This window comes from Solanum dulcamara, chromosome 1 (assembly GCF_947179165.1).
Source record: "Solanum dulcamara chromosome 1, daSolDulc1.2, whole genome shotgun sequence".
NCBI lineage: Eukaryota > Viridiplantae > Streptophyta > Magnoliopsida > Solanales > Solanaceae > Solanum > Solanum dulcamara.
The window spans coordinates 56,186,905-56,205,479 of NC_077237.1; the positions used below are offsets into that span (position 1 = coordinate 56,186,905).

At 34.1% G+C, this 18,575-nt stretch overlaps 1 protein-coding gene across 1 annotated transcript; it reads right to left on the reverse strand.

The window, feature by feature from the left end:
* Positions 1-4,125: 4,125 nt before the first annotated feature.
* Positions 4,126-8,263, reverse strand: LOC129886567 (putative glucose-6-phosphate 1-epimerase). Its single transcript, XM_055961345.1, has 9 exons — positions 7,902-8,263; positions 7,660-7,785; positions 6,465-6,539; positions 5,885-5,941; positions 5,646-5,803; positions 5,423-5,554; positions 4,906-5,008; positions 4,602-4,701; positions 4,126-4,508 (listed from the first exon to the last, which is right to left on the reverse strand). The coding sequence occupies exons 2-9, from the start codon at positions 7,726-7,728 to the stop codon at positions 4,291-4,293; spliced, it is 912 nt and encodes a 303-aa protein (XP_055817320.1). The 5' UTR covers positions 7,729-7,785; positions 7,902-8,263; the 3' UTR covers positions 4,126-4,290.
* Positions 8,264-18,575: the final 10,312 nt, after the last annotated feature.

Genomic DNA, 18,575 nt, shown 5'->3' on the forward strand with positions numbered 1-18,575 from the left:
ATGGATCCATGATTGGTTGATTCATTCATACCCTGGCAAAGTATGAACGGACGTGGAAACAACGTCGGCTTGTTGTACTATCACTTGCTCATATGGTGATGGTTGTTGGTTAGAGAAACTCTCAATTGAGTGGATTGTGCCTTATATTATTGGTAGATTGAGATTGTATCTGATTGAGTTGATTTATAAATTATTGCTAAATTCTAATTTGCATATCTATTTTGACTTTATTGTTGAGTTGATTGTATATGATGTGATTGGATTGGATGGTACGTGATTGGATTGTAAACGATTGGATAAGATTGAATGGGATTGTACAAGATTGGATTGGATTGAATTGTATATGATTGGATTGGATTGGATGGTATGTGATTAAATTGAATTGGATTGTATGTGATTGGATTGGATTGTATATAAGTAGTCTCTGTTTAAACCGTATTTATACTTTAGACTTATGACACCTTGATTGAGTCTCTCTTATCTTTTTGATTTGAGATATTTGAACCGGTATTGTTTCATTCTGCCATATTACATACTCGTACATTCCATGTACTGACGTCCATTTGGACCTGCATCATTTCATAATGCAGAGACAGGTTTAAGAAATCATCAATAGGCGCACCGTTGAGGATCTGTTCACACTCAGCTTATTGGTGAGTCCTTCCCTACATTCGGAGGATACCACTTAATTTATTCTTGCGTCGAGGTAGTCTTTTCATTTTGATTTGAGGTAGCCATGAACCTGTCATTGGCACCAACTAGATAGTAGTGATAGAGGCTTCATAGACTAGATAGTGATGGGTCGATTGAGTATTTTATTTCTTGAATTATTCTTGTCAAACTATTTAACGACATAGATTGGAGTTCAATTTGTTGGCCCATGACCTTTATTATTTGAGTTAGATTGATGATTTGGGTTGCCCACTAAATTATTTGTTTATTTTAAACTTTCCGCTGATTGATTGATATGAATGGATGTGTGATTGGATCAAGTGGTTCACTTGGGGACCAGCAATGGTCTTTGAGTGCCGGCCATGTCTAGGGTACCCTCCCGAGGCGTGACAGATATACTAAGAGGCTTGGTTGGGGTCCCTCGGGATTCTAATCGTCGTATCATGGCTAGGCCCTAGTGTGGATCAACACAACTTTCTACTTGAACTGAGTTAGTAGGAACGAAGAACGACAAATTGTGGAGTTTGGAATGACAATTGGCTATCCTAGAGAGAAATGAGTTTGGGGTTCATTGATGGATTTTCTACCAAGGAGGATTCAACAGAATAGTGAGATCGTGGCACATTGCTTAGTAATTTCAATCTAATGGAAAATGTAATCAAGGATATGTTAAGTGTAATCATATTTTTGTTTGTATGCAGATCTAATATGGAAGGACATACAAGAGCGATTAGATAATGTGAATGACTAGAGAATCAGTAAAAGTTTTGTTTGGTCTGAGTGGGGATAGCATTTCTCTTTTGCATATCCATAGAGTTTTGAAAAATACAAATATGGAAGGAGAAACTGTCATCCCAGTCAATCCAATTGGGATGCCCTGGACTTGACATGTCACTTGGAAAGAGTAACATGAAGCTCAGAATTGGGGTGTAGTCAATACTCCTAAATAAAAAGGGAATTGATCTATGGTGGATTTTGTAACAAATCAAATATAGAGGAATTTGTATTTGTACCCCTAATAAAAATCTTTTTATTTTATGGAATGAACCAGTTCTCTTCTTTTCGTGGAAAGAAATTATGTTCAAGTAAGCAAATATGTCATGGTTCCAAGAGTCTATCTATCGTGTATAAACTTTAAGGGCGTGATTGCCTAAAATCTACCATTTTCTCCAAGAATAACAAAAAATCGAGTGAAATCCCACAACTATTATCTGGGGAGGATAAAGTGTATTCAGACCTTACTCCTATCTCTTGGAGGTTAAGTGGGTATTTTTGAAATAACCTTAGCTCAAGTGCAGTAAATTAAATCCTCGAGGTTAAGTGGGTATTTTCGAAATAACCTTAACTCAAGTGCAGCAAATTAAAGTAGTTTTGAGTAATAAATTGTAATATGAATTCCTTTTTAAATATTACCCCTAATGTAGTGGTAAAACGGAGTCTTCTCACCCCTTGTTCAGTAGCGTGGTGTTGTTACAACACCTCATGGACTTCGGGTCATGACGGAATGATCACATGAAGTGTGCGGTGAAGGATCACGCCCATCATCAATTTGAGGACTCATTACTCATAAGCATCCAATCAGAATGATTAATAACCATATGCAGAGTGTACTTGTACCCTTCGCATACATCTTGATGTGGGTACAAGTATTTGGACTCATTACTCAGTGAAGTGCTTACAAGAAGGGTACAAGTACACTCCACTTATGGATTATGAACTATTCAAATTGGTCGCTTATGCGTAATGAGTCCTCTAACTTATGATGGGCGTGATCCTTCACTGAACACGTCATGTGACCTCTTTTCCATGACCCAGAGGCCATGAGGGATTGTAACAATACCACTTCTATTGAATAAGGGGAAATCAAACGCCCATTGTACCACCACGTTTTCAGTTATATTTATAAAATAATTCACATTAAGGAAACTTCTCGATTAATGATGGAAGCACCCTAGAGAATTTAGAAGAAAAATAGTAACAACGAAATATCATGGTAACAGAAACATAATAAACATTAGATAGTAGAATATATCAAAAGAAAGAAATACAACATAAGTTTAATATTACAACACACACTGTGCTTTCTTACGTTCACCAAGCCGTATCTCGTTGAATAAAAAGTTCAACTAGCAGCTAACCTTCTATCCTAATTTGTGATCTCTATACCCTCCTATCAAATGTCATGTTCTTAAATTTGGTTGGCTGGAAAATAGACTCATATGTCTTTCTTTTGATAGATAGCTCAGCCTATTAACTCCCCCTATATTGGGAGATAGGCTTGTTCAAATTTTGATTATGCTCGGAATCAGTTGAAATACTCTGGCGTACTGAACCCTTTAACTTCAACTTTTGTTCTATGGCTCCCGTAGTCCTCTAACCATGGTCTTAACACTTTAAATGGCATAATATATGGGTTACTTGATATATTTATCCATTTGCAACCTTGTTCTTCGATATTACACCGACTCATCTGCGTTTACAAATTGAACATGTGGTAGAAGTTACATGGTGTTACAATCCGTGGATGAGGGTATTGTGTTTAGAACTGACAGATGTCCATCATATAAATTCCCAGACATGGTACCATTTATCACCGGATAGACCTTGAGAATTCAACAAGGAGTAGGAACAACAAATCAAAATAGCACCTCAGCTGTGTATCACCACAGATGACGCCAAACCGTTTTTTGATTAATCATCATTTATTGGTTATCATTATTGTAAGCGAAGGTTAAATGCATGTATGTTAATGTCGATCAAGTTAATTTCCTTTCGACAAACCCTCCAAGGGAGAGAGAGAATACATGTGTAGACATTGTTCGAAGGAATAAAAAAATAAATGGAAGGAGAAGGTCGAAAGCCTTCTCCCGTGGAAATCCTAAGAAAAGAATATAAAAGGCTTCTAGGGAGAACTCAAGAATTTTCTCGTGCCCTTCTCTTCCTCCAAGAGGACTCTTTCATAGGCCAAATAGTCAATTTGTCACCTCAATATGAAATGACTACATGCTTGCACTGTAAAGGCTACAGTGTAGCGTGTGCTTGGGTTTTGATGTTGGACTCAAGCCAGATTGGGGCAAGGCTAGCGCAAGGCTCGAGACAGATTGTTATCTCCCCGAGAGTCAGTATAAGGGTACCACAACTGTAAAATGGCTTTTCCCGAGGAGCGGTCTCGCAGGCTACTCAATTATGGAATTGCTTTGGTTGTGCGGAAGCAATATCCACTCAGGTCACATTGGGGATGATCCTTCCAAATTTTCCCAAGCCGATGCAAGCATCCCTCATATTCAGCCTTATCCACATGTCACGGTCTGGTTAGTCCTTTTGCTAGATGAGGTTTTACCCCATAGAATACACAGAACATAAAAAAATTCAGCTTAGTAGGAAGCTGGGCAATTCACAGAGAACCACCACACAAAGCCTTGTTCTATTCACTTTTTCTACTATAACTTCATGTTCCATTCACCTCATCACCTCACCAATAAACATGGCAGGTCAACACATATAACATTAAAACGAAAAATATCAGAATCATCTGCACAGGTATTTCTTTCTATATATACACATCAGAGCATACATAACACAACAACAATAGAAGCCCCATAAGTTACTAAATTAAGCTCAGCTTAACTCATAAAGAACATTTTGAGGATCCAATTGCCCACTACAATAGCTCGAAGAGACCGTGACAATCTCTTGACAGCATTTCCATTCTTGATGAGGTTTCAGCACAATTGGCTTTTCAAAGGTTGTGGAATCTACTAACATCATAATCTTGTAATCCTCCATGCCAAAGTCAGGGAGAACCTTAGATACTTTGTCCCATGGATTCCAAAGAACTGCCAGCCAAAATGATTAATCAATTTAAAAAGATAGACGAAATGCTCCCAAAAGATACAAAAATAAATAACTAGTGTATGGATTTTACAGACCAGTATCTTGTAGACCTTCCTTACGAAGAACAAACGTTCTCTTTTTCCCATGGTCTATGATTGCAATTTTTGGAGGTGTACTTAAGTAAACACGATGGACCTGACACAATTAACAATATTCAGCAACGATAAATTCTTACTACCTGTTGGGGAAAAGGAAAAACTGAACGGCTCCATACGAGAAGAACACAGATAAACTAGCAACTGAAACTCAAATTTCCAGAATTCACAATAAGGAAAGTTTAACATGAAGCACAAACAAAGCCTTGTCAAGTATCAACCAGTTAGACAAAGAGAAAAATACCTCTCCATCAAATGTAATAGCATCAGCTTGGTCAGTAAATCTCTCTTGTCGTAGCAAACAATCCAAGTAGTCAAGTGTCTCTAGTCCTTCAATGCGCACCTCACTACAGATCAACAAAGCAAATCAATCTCTAAAGGACGATAACTCAACATAGTTAAATGTTAGCACTACTAGAACCAAAGGTCTTTCCCACCACTTATCAGTGGGAAATTTTTGTTATAGAACATGATTTTTCCAATCATTTCTCACCGAACCAGCTCACTAGAAAAATGCATGGTGAGAAACAGATTTTCATTGAAATAGTGGGAAGCTTCCTAGTTTTTCCCTGTGAAAGCAGTACTATTTATTCTTCTCAGTGATTCTCAAAATATTTGTGGGAATAGCTATTGAATATTTTCTGGTGGGAAATTTCGGTGGGAAAAATAGTGATTTTTTAGTAGTGTAGAGAACAATAGTTTTAGGGTCAGCTGTAATGATTATATGAATGACTATGAATAAAGAAGTACAAAGCTCAGACCTGATATCAGATACTGACAAGTCGTTGCATAGACCAAATATAAAGGAAAAGGATTTGTTATCAGTATTCTTCACAGAAGGTATCAAGGTTAGCCTTCCAGGACCCAGCGATACATGTAGCCGGAGCTCAAAACTGCATGAGACCACCATACATCACCTTAAAATGTGGTGAGGCTCCTAAAAAGTTTGATTATTTATTAACCACATCATCAACCTGAGCATACCTAGAAGGGTTAGTTTTCAAATCTTTCCCAATAGGCTGAAAGATGAGGTCAATAGATGACTGGCTTCCAGAGGAAGATAGATGCAAAGGGCTACTATCTAATGACCATAGATTCTGCCTCACCAATCCATGCTGCAGAACTTTCCCTGTTGTACCAAACTGCATAGACAAACTACGGCTCTTGAATGCATTATAGAATTAAGCAATAAGGCTTTAAAAAATATTGGCAAGTGATCTCACCTGTGAAAGCGAAACAGAAACTCCGCCCCTAGTTGCATTTGGAGATTTTGCAAGAGGCTAAAGAATGAAAAAACACGAAGATTGTAAGATAAAGTTAATGCAGATCTAATATACAGTAACTACTTAAACACATAGCTCACTGATTAATACAGCTTTACAATATTTATTAATATACTAAAACCAAAATTGATGAATTAATCTCGGCCATCTTCTCATAAAATTAAATAGACAACCATTTTGTGGTTACTACAGATCATAACAACCATTATTTATCATACGACTTCGTGTGGAAAATAAGGTAATACAGGCCATTGTGTAGTCCAAGTAAGAAAGAAATATACAAAAGCTACAAATTTTAGGGCCAGAACACTAGGATGCAGCTGAATATAGCCACAACAAACATCACAACGAGAAAGAAGCATAGACGAGAAAATACATAGGATTTTCTTCTCCATCCAAGCTATAAGCAAGAGCATGGATATCTTGGTGACTGCTTCACAATTTAATTTCGTCATCTTACATAATTGCTTAAAAGATATAGCATGTGAAGAAAACAACGGAATATGACCATGCTGCATACCTTGGTACTTCTGAACAGTAGTTCTTCTCCTCGTTCATTCTTCCAAGAGGCAACTTGACCACCATATAAGAGCACCTATTTTTGCTTGGAGCATTAGAAAGTGAATAATACATTTACCAAACCATATAGAGAATTCTTTCATATTCATGATTCAACAAATGTGACTTGATGTTATACTTTAGCCAGTACAATCTACAGCAAGAACTAGCCTTAAGCCTGAGAGACACCTCTAGTTTATATGATCAAAATAAAAATATGGACTAGCTGGTTCAGTTAGAAGATTCCTTATGCCACCTCTTAAGCTCTCTAGAAACTTGAAATATAATCAAGGGAAAAAAGAATATCAGAAATCTGAGAACATGTACTTTTAAACAAAACCAAACATTTCAAGCCTACCTCAAAAAGGAAAGTAGTACAGGTAATACCAAATAAGCAGACATTAAAATCTCAGAAGAAGTTAATATATATATGGAGTTACCTCTATATGTTACCTTTTATATCCAAATCTATAATATTTCCCAATATTATATACAAATGCTTTGGAGATAATATATTTTTCTCATATATTAAAAACGAGAAAATAAGAAACCCACTCAATTTTTTCTTGTGTTTGTAACTAAGAAAAATATTATCCTAAAAGTATTTGTGTATAATTTAGACATATATTGTGGGAGGTGTGGGATGGTGGGCATGAGGGCTATGTGGGATGGGGATGGAGATGAGTAGTGTAGGGCAATAAGCACACAATCACCGTAGAATGTCATTAGTAGAGTTTGTTTTCGCTCTTATCATTAGGAAGGTCATTTTACTCATTTTCAAGGGGCTTGTTTTTCTAGAAATTTTTTTTTTCCAAAATAATTGACCATGGGAAAATTGGAAAACATTTTCTGTTTTTCTTCACCCCCAAAACATATATACCTATATGTTACCTTTATATTAATATCTATAAAAGTCTCGCAGTAACAAAACCAGCGGAAGAAACAGAGCGTAGTAGCTACGCCAAGGAGTTCATGTAATCCATGGACCTAGATTTTACGTTTTAGTCAGATATCTAAACCAATTATATCTCCGTCCAGATTAATTTCGCTGAATAAAATGGAAGAGTTACTGGGTTTATAATAATTCATAATTGAGAGAATAAATCTTAATCTACAGCAGTAGAATCACAAATATGTAATTTCAGTAAGAGAAGGACCTCTGCTGAGGAACCACCAGGCTCAGACAATAACACACGGGGAAAGCCATCTACTACATCAAAAGGCATCTGCTTTATTGGACTTAACAATCTCCACCTTATAATTTTCTTCACCCACCAATCCAGCTACACAAACAAGAAACAATGGGAACGAACAACATGGTGTAGAGAATTATTTGGAAAAAACATAACTAGAATTACTGATCAGAGCATTAGGAATACATGAAAATAAAGAAAAGTACCTTGCTTTTCTATTTGTCCTTATCACAATTATCTATTTCAAGTTTGACCCCATATGTACAAAAATGAAATGTCTATTTATACATAGGAACAAAGAGAGGAAGTATGTGTCATCATCTTGTTGGAAGAGAAAGAGACTTGGGAAGTAAAAGATTTCAAAGGTAACGGGAAATACAAGGAAAGAAGATCCAATGAGGTCGAGTTTGTGGGATGCTATGTAGTTTGCGTCATTTTCAGATAACGATGGCAATCTTTCTTCTTCCATTTACGGGTGGTTTGTTTTGGGAGAAAAAACTCATGCTTGTACAAAGTATAAAGTGCCTGGATTCCCTCCCAGTCTAATACAATTCTTTTCCCATTGTTGGTGTTTAGCAACCAAAAATAAAAAATAAAAAATTATCCAATGATTATAAACTACAATTCCCATTTTTTATATATCTTTTAAAAATATTGTGGATGCACTTCTTCAGCATTTGTGCCTCATTAGTTTTTGATTGCAGTTGGATCTCCAAGCAGCAGTTCAGCCACAGCTGCACCACTTACATCCGCTACATACAGCAATTCAGGACCATATCATTCTCAACAACAACTCCAAAGATGCTGACTGATACAGCTCCAAAGCTGTTGACTGTTACACTTCTTTCTATTTTTCATCCTCCATAGCTGCTATAATCATGATCTTGAAGTTGATGCATCCTTCCATCTGGACTCACTTGGTACGACAAGACGAGAAAGGGCAAAGATGAAAAGAGCTTCTTCACCCCATGCGAGATAGAAGGTTCATATACTTGTTTTTCTTCAATTTAGCTATGTATGGTACGTAGCATAGTTGAACAGGACTAGTCTAGGTTACTTTCTTGTCTTCTCATGGAAGGGGAGAGTCTCCCTCATTTATGCTTTCTTAGTCGACTTGTATCGGGAGGAGTCCTCTCATAGGTTTACTGCTTTCTAGTTATAGATAGCTCCTTTTGCTACGGGGATGAGTTAGCCGACCTTAATAGGTTAGTCGACTTATGAACCAACATAGGATCGGAGGTAAGGTTTATGTCCCCCTCCTTGTATTTTTCTGTTTTATTTTTATGTTAAGGCTTGGGGGTGATGCTCAACCCCTGACTGTGCACGAGAGGTGGGAGCCTCGTGTAGGGTCTGTTCCCATAAAAAAAAAAAAAAAAATATATATATATATATATATATATATATATATATATATATATATATATATATATATCTTTTAAATGCTTCCTCGATTTATTTTTACTTGTCATTGTTTGACTTTGCACATCCAATTAAAAAAATAATATTTATTGATATAGATATTTTATCAAACTATCCCAATTAATTGATGTTTAATATTAGGTCTTAGAAAATAATTTGGAGAAAAGTATTTAATGATTAGGTTAAAATATGGAAAAAAAATAATTTTCTGTTATTGATATGTCAAAATTGAAAAATAAAAATAAAAATCTATTTTAGGAATAAGTGACAAATAAAAGTGAACAGAGGAAATATTTTAAATTATCAATTATTGTAACTTATAGTACTTTTTAAATAGTGTTTAAATCTACACAAGACTCACAAATATCTCTCACCTATGGAAAAAGGATAATGATTACACTGCTTCCATCTTTTAGTCTAAAAGTATCTCCAACCTATTTTTTTGGCTCAAAAATATTCTTAACTTATTGTAAATAATTTTAAAATATCATCCTTCCATCTTTTGGTCCAAAAATTCACTCAACCTTTGCTTTTGGTTCAAGAATACCACACATTCCACTTTTACTCTAAAAAGAATATCAACCGAAATTTTGATTAAATTGAATTATTTTATTAATTAGTTAATTCTTTTATTTGTTCTAAAAGACAATTTTTTTTTATACAAATTCTTAATATTAGTTCATCAAAAATATTTAAATAATTTAAGTCTAAATATATTTGAGATGAAAAATAAATTCTTAATGTATCAAACTTTTTAGTAACACAAAATAAAGAAAAAAGGATAAAATTTGGCTAATCTATATTCATGGACTTAACATTTTATCCTCAACGCTAAAGAAAATAAATATTTATTGATTCAAATTTTAAGTAGAAGATTTTCTACTAAGATGTCTATTTACTAATTTTCTTAGTCGGATACACTACTAAAAAACTGGTAAAAAATGACGAAACTAACAGCGACGGACTGCGTCGCTCAAAAAAGCGATGGCATTTGAGACGCAGTCTGTCGCTTTTTTTTGTAAAAAATAATTAATTTTTTTTTATGAATAGCGACGGACAGAGACTATATGTCCGTCGCTATTTTTGGCGGATTTTTTAAATATATTTAAAAATTAATTATAAAATAAACATAACGACAGAGTCCGTCGCTTTTAATTGAAAATAATTAAATATAACTTAAATATTGTGTCTTCGTCCGTTGTATTTTATTATATTTTATTTATTATTTTTTTTTTGAAATAAGGGACGGACAGCGTCTCTAAGTCCGTTGCTTATTTGGTCAAAGGCGGTCAAATATTTTTAAAAAGCGACGGACAGAGCGACACTTTCCATTGCTCCATCTGAAATATTTCAAAACAGAGACCCGATTTTTTTCTCATTTTTGCTCTCTCTCTCTCTCTCTCTCTAAACCCTCCCCCTTCTCTCTAAAAATTCCACCCCCACCCCTTCGTCGCCTATCGCTGCTGCCGCCGCCACGCCCTCCCCCATCGTCGTTGTTGCCACCGCCCCTCCCCACTGTCAACCTCTCTCTCTCTCTTCGTATTGTTAATAAGTTTAGTTAGTTTTAAGGTTTTAATTTTGAAAAAAAATATTAATTTGTTGATTTGTTAGTTAATTTATTTTATTTAATTTGTTTAATGTATGTTATTAACATAGTTAATTTGTATATGTGATTTTGAATTGGCGAATGTTAGAAATTAGATTTTAGGTCTTTTGTTTGAGTTGGGATTTTTTTTGAATTAAATTGTGAATTACATATATTTTTTGGAGTTGGAATTAAAGTGTTGTTGATATTCAAATGTTATGTTAAGTTGGTTAGTTCTTGAAGTGAGGATGTGAATGAAAATTTTAGGGCCTTAGTTTGAATTGTGGTTTTTTTAAAATTAGATTGTGAATTGGGTATTGTGTTAGTTGGACTTGAAGTATTTTTGAAGATAAAATTACGGTTAGAACATGAACTAATTAGAAATTAGAATTTAGGATTTTTTATGTTTTGAAGATATTCAAGTTAGAAAAACATTGGGTTGAATGATTTTTGATGTTTGGAAGATATTCAAGTTATGAACTTGGACTTTAGGATTTTTGAACTTAGAATTTTTTTTTGGTTTGTTTAAATTGTGAACTTTAGATTTTGGAACTAATTAGGACTTAGATGCTTGAATTTTAGGATACTTGAATATAATATAGAACTTGACCTTAGAACTTGAATTTTGAAACTTGAACTTAAAATTTTGAACTTGAAATTTTGTTGACTTTTGAAATCTTGTTGAATTGTAGTACTTATGAACAAATTAAGCTAATTAGAGTTAGACCATATTCATAGTCATGAACTTAAACTTTAGGAATTTTGGAAGTGGAACTTTGAAATTTTTAGGTTTGTATATGTTTGAATTCTGTAAGCTTTAGAAGTAACTAGAACTTAGACTTTAAAACTAATTAATTAGAACTTTATGTTGTCATGAACTTGAACTTTAATTAGATAATTGAATACTCCTATTTTAGAACTTTAATTTGTATATACTTGAAACATGTAATTTTGTTCTTATTTAACTTAGAACATCTGACTTGAATTAATTAAAACTTGAATTATTTATAATTTGAACTTAATTATAAGTTGAATTAATTATAAGTTGAACTTAATTATTATATGAATTAATTAATTATAACTTGAATTTAATTATTATATGAATTAATTAATTAGAACTTGAATTAAATAGAATTTGAACTTAATAATTATAAGTTGATCTTAATTATTATATGAATTAATTAATTATAATTTGAATTAATCATAACTTGAATTTAACTAATATATGAATTAATTAATTATAACCTGAATTAATCATAACTTGAAATTAACTGATATATGAATTAATTAATTATAACTTGAATTAATCATAACTTAAAATTAATTATTATATGAATTAATTAATTATAACTTGAATTAATCATAACTTGAACTTAATTATTATATTAATTAATAAATTATAACTTGAATTAATTAGAATTTGTAGTCTCGATGAATTTGTAGCCTAAAGGGTGGCTCGTTGCACACCGGAGGTGCAAAGAGTGTTGGTACGATTCAGAAGGAGATGGTAAGGTTTCTAAATTTTAAGTTTAAATTCATTTTCTGAAATAAATTATTTCACAAAATATTATTTTATTAATTTTATTTTTATTTGTAGGAAAAAGAATTGGGACGCACTCCCTATCGCCATGAAGTCTTTAAAAAGACTCATGTGAAGAAAAACACTAATGAGTCGGATCCGAATGAGTGAGTGGAGGAAAGAGCCGAACGAGCCTATGTAAGTTATTTAAGATATATTATAATGTATTTTGTTTCTAAGTTTTATTTTTAATATATATATATATATATATATATATATATAGTTTGATTATAACTTTTATTTTCTAATATGCAGCAAGATTATGAGCGGCACGTACGTGAGATGGGAGATTCGGTTCAGCTAACGCTTGAACAGTCCACTCAAATTTGGTCAGAAAAAGTGGTTGGAGGCAGCCACAAGGGCCGAATACTGAAGCATCCTATGAAAAGTTATTCTCAAAATACTGAAGCATATTATTTTCATAGAGAATTGAAATACCATATACAACATTTTTTAGGGGGTGTTACATTATCTCCCTCTTGGAAACATTCGTCCCCGTATGAGATAAGACTTAGCTTGTGTAGAGTAAAGTGTAAACCAACAACCTATCATTAATGAAATAGTATAATTTAAAACATCCTTTGAAACATATTTTATAATTTTGCATGCATATGACAAGAAATGTTGCAATGCAAGGATTTCAAGTAATTAAGCAAGGGCAACTTAATACCTTAGGCTTGGGTAGAGGAAAAAAGATGAGGGTATCGCTTAATCATATCCGCTTTCGCTTCCCATGTAGCATTTTCTACTTGTTGATTCCCCCAAATGACTTTAACAGATGCAACTTCTTTATTCCTCAATTTCTTAACTTGTCGGTCTAAATTTTCAACCGGACTTCTTCATAGGTCAGGTTTTCTTCAACATTCACTACTCCTAAAGGAACAATGGAACAAGGATCACCCACACATTTTCTCAACATAGGGAACACCGGATAAACCATGGCTATTTCCAATGGTACCTCCAACTCATACGCAACCTTTCCAACACGTCTCACGATTCTATAAGTCCCTACATACCTAGGGCTCAATTTCCCTTTCTTACCAAACCGAATCACACCCTTCATGGGTGAAACCTTCAGATACACCCAATCTTCTACATTAAACTCAAGATCCATTTCTTCTAGTGTCGGAATAGGATTTTTCATGACTTTGAGCCGTCTTCAACCTTTCTCTAATAATCTTCACCTTCTATAAAGCATAAAGTACCAAATCGAGGCCTAAAAAGGTCATCTCACCTACTTCGAACCAACCAACCGGAGATCAACATCGTCTCCCATACAAAGCCTTAAATGGCGTCATCTCAATACTTAAGTGGTAACTATTATTATAGGCAAACTCGATAAGCGGTAGATGATCATCCCAATTTCCTCTAAAATCTAACACACAAGCCCTTAACATATCCTCTATGTTTGAATAGTCCTTTTGGCCTTCCAATTGATTTGAGGATGGACTGCGGTTATTACACCTCAAAAATTTCTATACCATGATCTGAACCATTCTTCATAGGTGTATAGGCTTGAACCCGACGACTTCTAATTTTAAATATGAGTTAAGATCAATTTCTAAGTATTTGAAGGGTATTAGATGTGATTTAGGGTCATAAGGGATCTCTAACACCATGCCAAATCCAAAGGATTTCTATCGGCTAAGTTTTCGAATGAATCCATATAAGGGTCAACTTCAAACAATCATAACTCCTAGACTATAACGAATTGGGTGACCCATAACCTATTAAATTAAAGTTATTTGCGTCTTCTTTTTAATTCCACCAAGTTTAGATCTTTTGGAGTTCAAAAGAAAAAGTTATGGTTGTTTTATCAAAGCATATCTGGACAGGATAATTCGACGAGTTCACCAGCCAATATGGTGACTCGCCGAATAATTTAGTGAACCACGACCTAGCTCGCCGAGTAGTGCCCGAAATCCTTCAGAAACTATTAGATTGGGCGAGCTAAAGCATCATTTGGCGACTCACCAAATAGGTCGGCAAGGAGACCTCTAACTCATCGATTTGGCCGACAGAACTCATTAAAATATCATGTTTCTAAATCTTTCAACCTAACAACATTCTTATACTCTCAAATCTCCTCCTACAAAAAACAACTCCTCTCAAAATAAGAGAGATTCAAGTCTCCTTATTGAAGACCAAACATCAAGATTCCTTCAGACTTTACTCTAAGGTATGTGGGTTTTCATCCATGGGTCCTTCCACTCATGGAGCCTAAATATTTTCTCAATCTGGCATTTCAATTGAAAATGATGAAATCTTATAGGCTCATGATGACTTTAAATATATAGATTATGATATATTTGAAACTTCTTTACATATATTGATAGATATTGACTCTTGATTTTATGAAGTTATGATGTTATTAAAGTGCCTATATGAAGGCTTGAAAAGAGTTTTAAGACATATATGGTGGGTTGCTTTAATAATGTGTATTTTATGCATTTTCATTACTCTCATGCATGCAAGAATTCATTAGAGGCATTGAAGTTTTTTTTAAATGAACCCACCTAATTTTTTATGATAAAGTAAAGTTGAAATGAAGTTTGACTCCAATGAATGTTATGAAGTAAATGTTTATGGAAGGGAGTCTTGTGAAATGATTGAATGGTGATGAAAAGGCTCTTAGCCAAAGAAATGATTCAATGTGAAAGGACAATTCTCACATATTTGAATCAAATGAAATGTTTTAATGAGCTATTCCACCGATGATGATTTGATGTCTAAAGTTATACAATGCTTATGTTATTATGATATTTAAATATTATTCAGTGGAATTGATCTAGCACCGAATGTAGCATGTAGATGGGGATTCGATCTAAGTGTTCCTTAAGTAAAGTCTCATGATGTATTAACTATGCGTCAATATAGGAGCTCTTGTAGGCTATTTAGGCTAATGGATTCACAATTAGCCTTTAAAGTCAAAGTTAAAGAATGAATGTGTCACGACCCAAGCCTAGGGCCTAGACGTGACATGGCGAATGAGGAACCCGAAAGTACCTCAATCAAGCCTCTTAGCATTCTTTTAGTCTTTCATAGGTAATGATGATAAATAAACAAGCGGAAATCATAATAGTAAATCTTCAACTTACATATGTCCAACAATACCTCTAACTATTAGATTTAACGGGGCTAAGACAAGTCCCTAGCTCACCCTCAATCATAATAGAAGAAATGTCATAGTAAAATATCTTAACATATCATAAACTAGAAAGATAAAGGAGTATTGTTCCCGGAACATGGGAACTCACCAAAAGTAGTCTCCAATGGAATATCAACTAGCCACGTGGAGGAGAACGAGGAGGAGCACCAATCTCTACATGGTGATATCATGTAGGCAAAAGAGTATGCGTTAGTACTTTGAATGTACTAAGTATGTAAGGATGCATGAACATTGAAGAAACATTAAAACATTTATGTAATATGGAACATAATTTAATGTATGCATAATAAATCATATAGATATCCTTTAAAACATTCATTTTGTGGGAAATTAACCATAACCGACATTTAAGACCATGCGAGCTATTACATGGAATCCAACATAACCCCCTACGTTGGCCGGGGAAATTACTTGCCAGGTAGAACTCCGTCAACTTCATTCATTTCTTTAACTTTAACTTTAAGGGCTATTTATGGATCCATTAGCCTAAGCCTACAAGGGCTCCTATGTTGGCACATAGTTAATGAGACAAGGGGTTGCTACTAGGATTCCCTTACCGAATCCCACCTCAATGCCTCATTCGGTGCTAAGTCAATCCCACGGAATAGTTTAATACTTTAAAATATTCATAGCATATAACTTGAGAATTCAAACATCAAATTCAAATATGCAAGAATTGTCCTTATTGCATAAAGAATCCATATATCATTTCATCATTCTTTCATTTCATAAGACTCCCTTTTTGATCATATATATTGCTTTCATAAACATTTATTTGGAGTCAAAGCTTTCAAGTCAAACTTTATTAAAAACATAGTAAACTAGGTGGGTTCAAATCACTTCAACTTGCAAATATGTATGTAAATAAATATACATAAATACTTTGAAATCCATTAATTAAAAATCATGCTTTAAACAACCCACCATGAATTTCAAGAATCTTTAAATAGATAAATAGAGGAATTATTTGCAAACCATCAATTCATACATATGAAATTATGTTGCATCAAAATAGATCAATAATCATTAGTTTAACCATGATTCATACTATTAAGTAAAATAAGAATTACCATAAGAAAATATTACTTGAAACCAAGAGACTTAATTGAAAGAGTTTTTGGACTACATGGGTGGAAGAACTCATGGATAAACACCCACATGACTTAGAGTAAAGCTTAAAGAAAATAAACATAATTTATCATATAATCAAAATAATTTAGATATGAGAGTGGAAGGAATACTCTCATTGAAGCCTTACATACCTGGAAACCGAAGCTTTAGTTGGTACCGGAAGACTTAATGAACACTCTTGAGTCCTAGCTTCTCTCCTTGCCGGAACGTTTTGTGTACTACCCGGAATATATGAATCACCGAAATAATATTTTTTTCACTACTAAGAACTAAAACTATATTTGAGAATGTGTAAAGAAGTGTATAGAGAGAAGATTTGCTTGAGAAAGCTTGATGAATAAAATGAGGAAATAAGGTGGGTATTTATAGGTGGGAAAGAGGGACCTAACAATAAATAAAATAATTATATAAAAAAAATCTGAAAATTTAGTGGAATATATTGATGTCATGGATGATGTTAAATGGAGGACAATTTATGTCATGAATGATGTCAAATGTATCTAGATCTTTCTATGGTAGGTGAAATGAGTTATTTTTGACAGAATACTCATTTTGGGAGCTACGTTTGAATAAGATAAATTCCTTATTAGGATTTGGTGTCTTCATAAGAATTGTAGATATGGAGGTCTAGTTTCATATAGTTCAAGAATCAACCAATTTGGATAAACCTACAGTGAGATATAATTTTTCTTCTATAAACACTCATTTCCGTCACAGCATCCTACCTTACAAAAATTAATTTATTTGACCTACTTAACCTCCGAATATTAAAATATGGTCTTCATAAAAGTTGTAGGTAATGATCTTCTGGTTACTCAAAAATTTGAATCACTCAATTTGGATATTCCTATGAAAAGTTATGCCCAAAATACAGAGGTTGTATCATGTTTAGGCGAAAATTGAAACATTATATACAACGTTTTTAGGGGATGTTACATTATCTCCCCCTTGGGAACATTCATCCTCAAATGAGAAAAGACTTAGCTTGAGTAGAGTAGAGTGTTAACAAACAACCTATCATTAATGCAACAGTGTAATTTAAAATATTGTTTAAAACATATTTCATAATTTTGCAAGCATATGACAAGAAAAGTTGAGATGTAAAGATTTCAAGTAATTGAGCAAGGACAACTTAATACCTTAGGTTTGGGTAGAGGGGAAAAGATGAGGGTATCTCTTAATCATATCCGCTTCCGCTTCCCATGTTGCACTTTCTATTTGTTGATTTCTCCAAAGGACTTTAACAGATGTAACTTCTTTGTTCCTCAATCTCTTAACTTGCCGATCCAAAATTTCCACAGGAACTTCTTCATAGGTCAAGTTTTCTTCAATATTCACTACTCCCATAGGTACAATGGAACTAGGATCACCCACACTTTTTTTCAAAATAGACACGTGAAACACCGGATGAACCATGGCCATTTCCAATGGTAATTCCAACTCATATGCAACCTTACCAATACGTCTCACGATTCTATAAGGCCTTACATACCTAGGGCTCAATTTCCCTTTCTTACCAAATTGAACCACACCTTTCATGGGTGAAACCTTCAGATACACCCAATCATCCACATTAAACTCAAGATCCCTTCTTCTAGTGTCAGAATAGGACTTTTGACGACTTTGAGCCATCTTCAACCTTTCTCTAATGATCTTCACCTTCTCTAAAGCATCAAGTACCAAATCGGGGCCCAACAAGGTCATCTCACCTACTTCGAACCAACCAACCGGTGATCTACATCGTCTCTCATACAAAGCCTCAAATGGCGCCATCTCAATACTTGAGTGGTAACTATTATTATAGGCAAACTCGATGAGAGGTAGATGATCATCCCAATTCCCTTTAAACTCCAACATACAAGCCCTTAACATATCCTCTAGTGTTTGAATCGTCCTTTCGGCTTGCCCATCCGTTTGAGGATGGAATGTTGTGCTCAAAGTACTAACGTATACTTTTGCCTACATGATATCACCATGTAGGGACCGGCGTTGCTCCA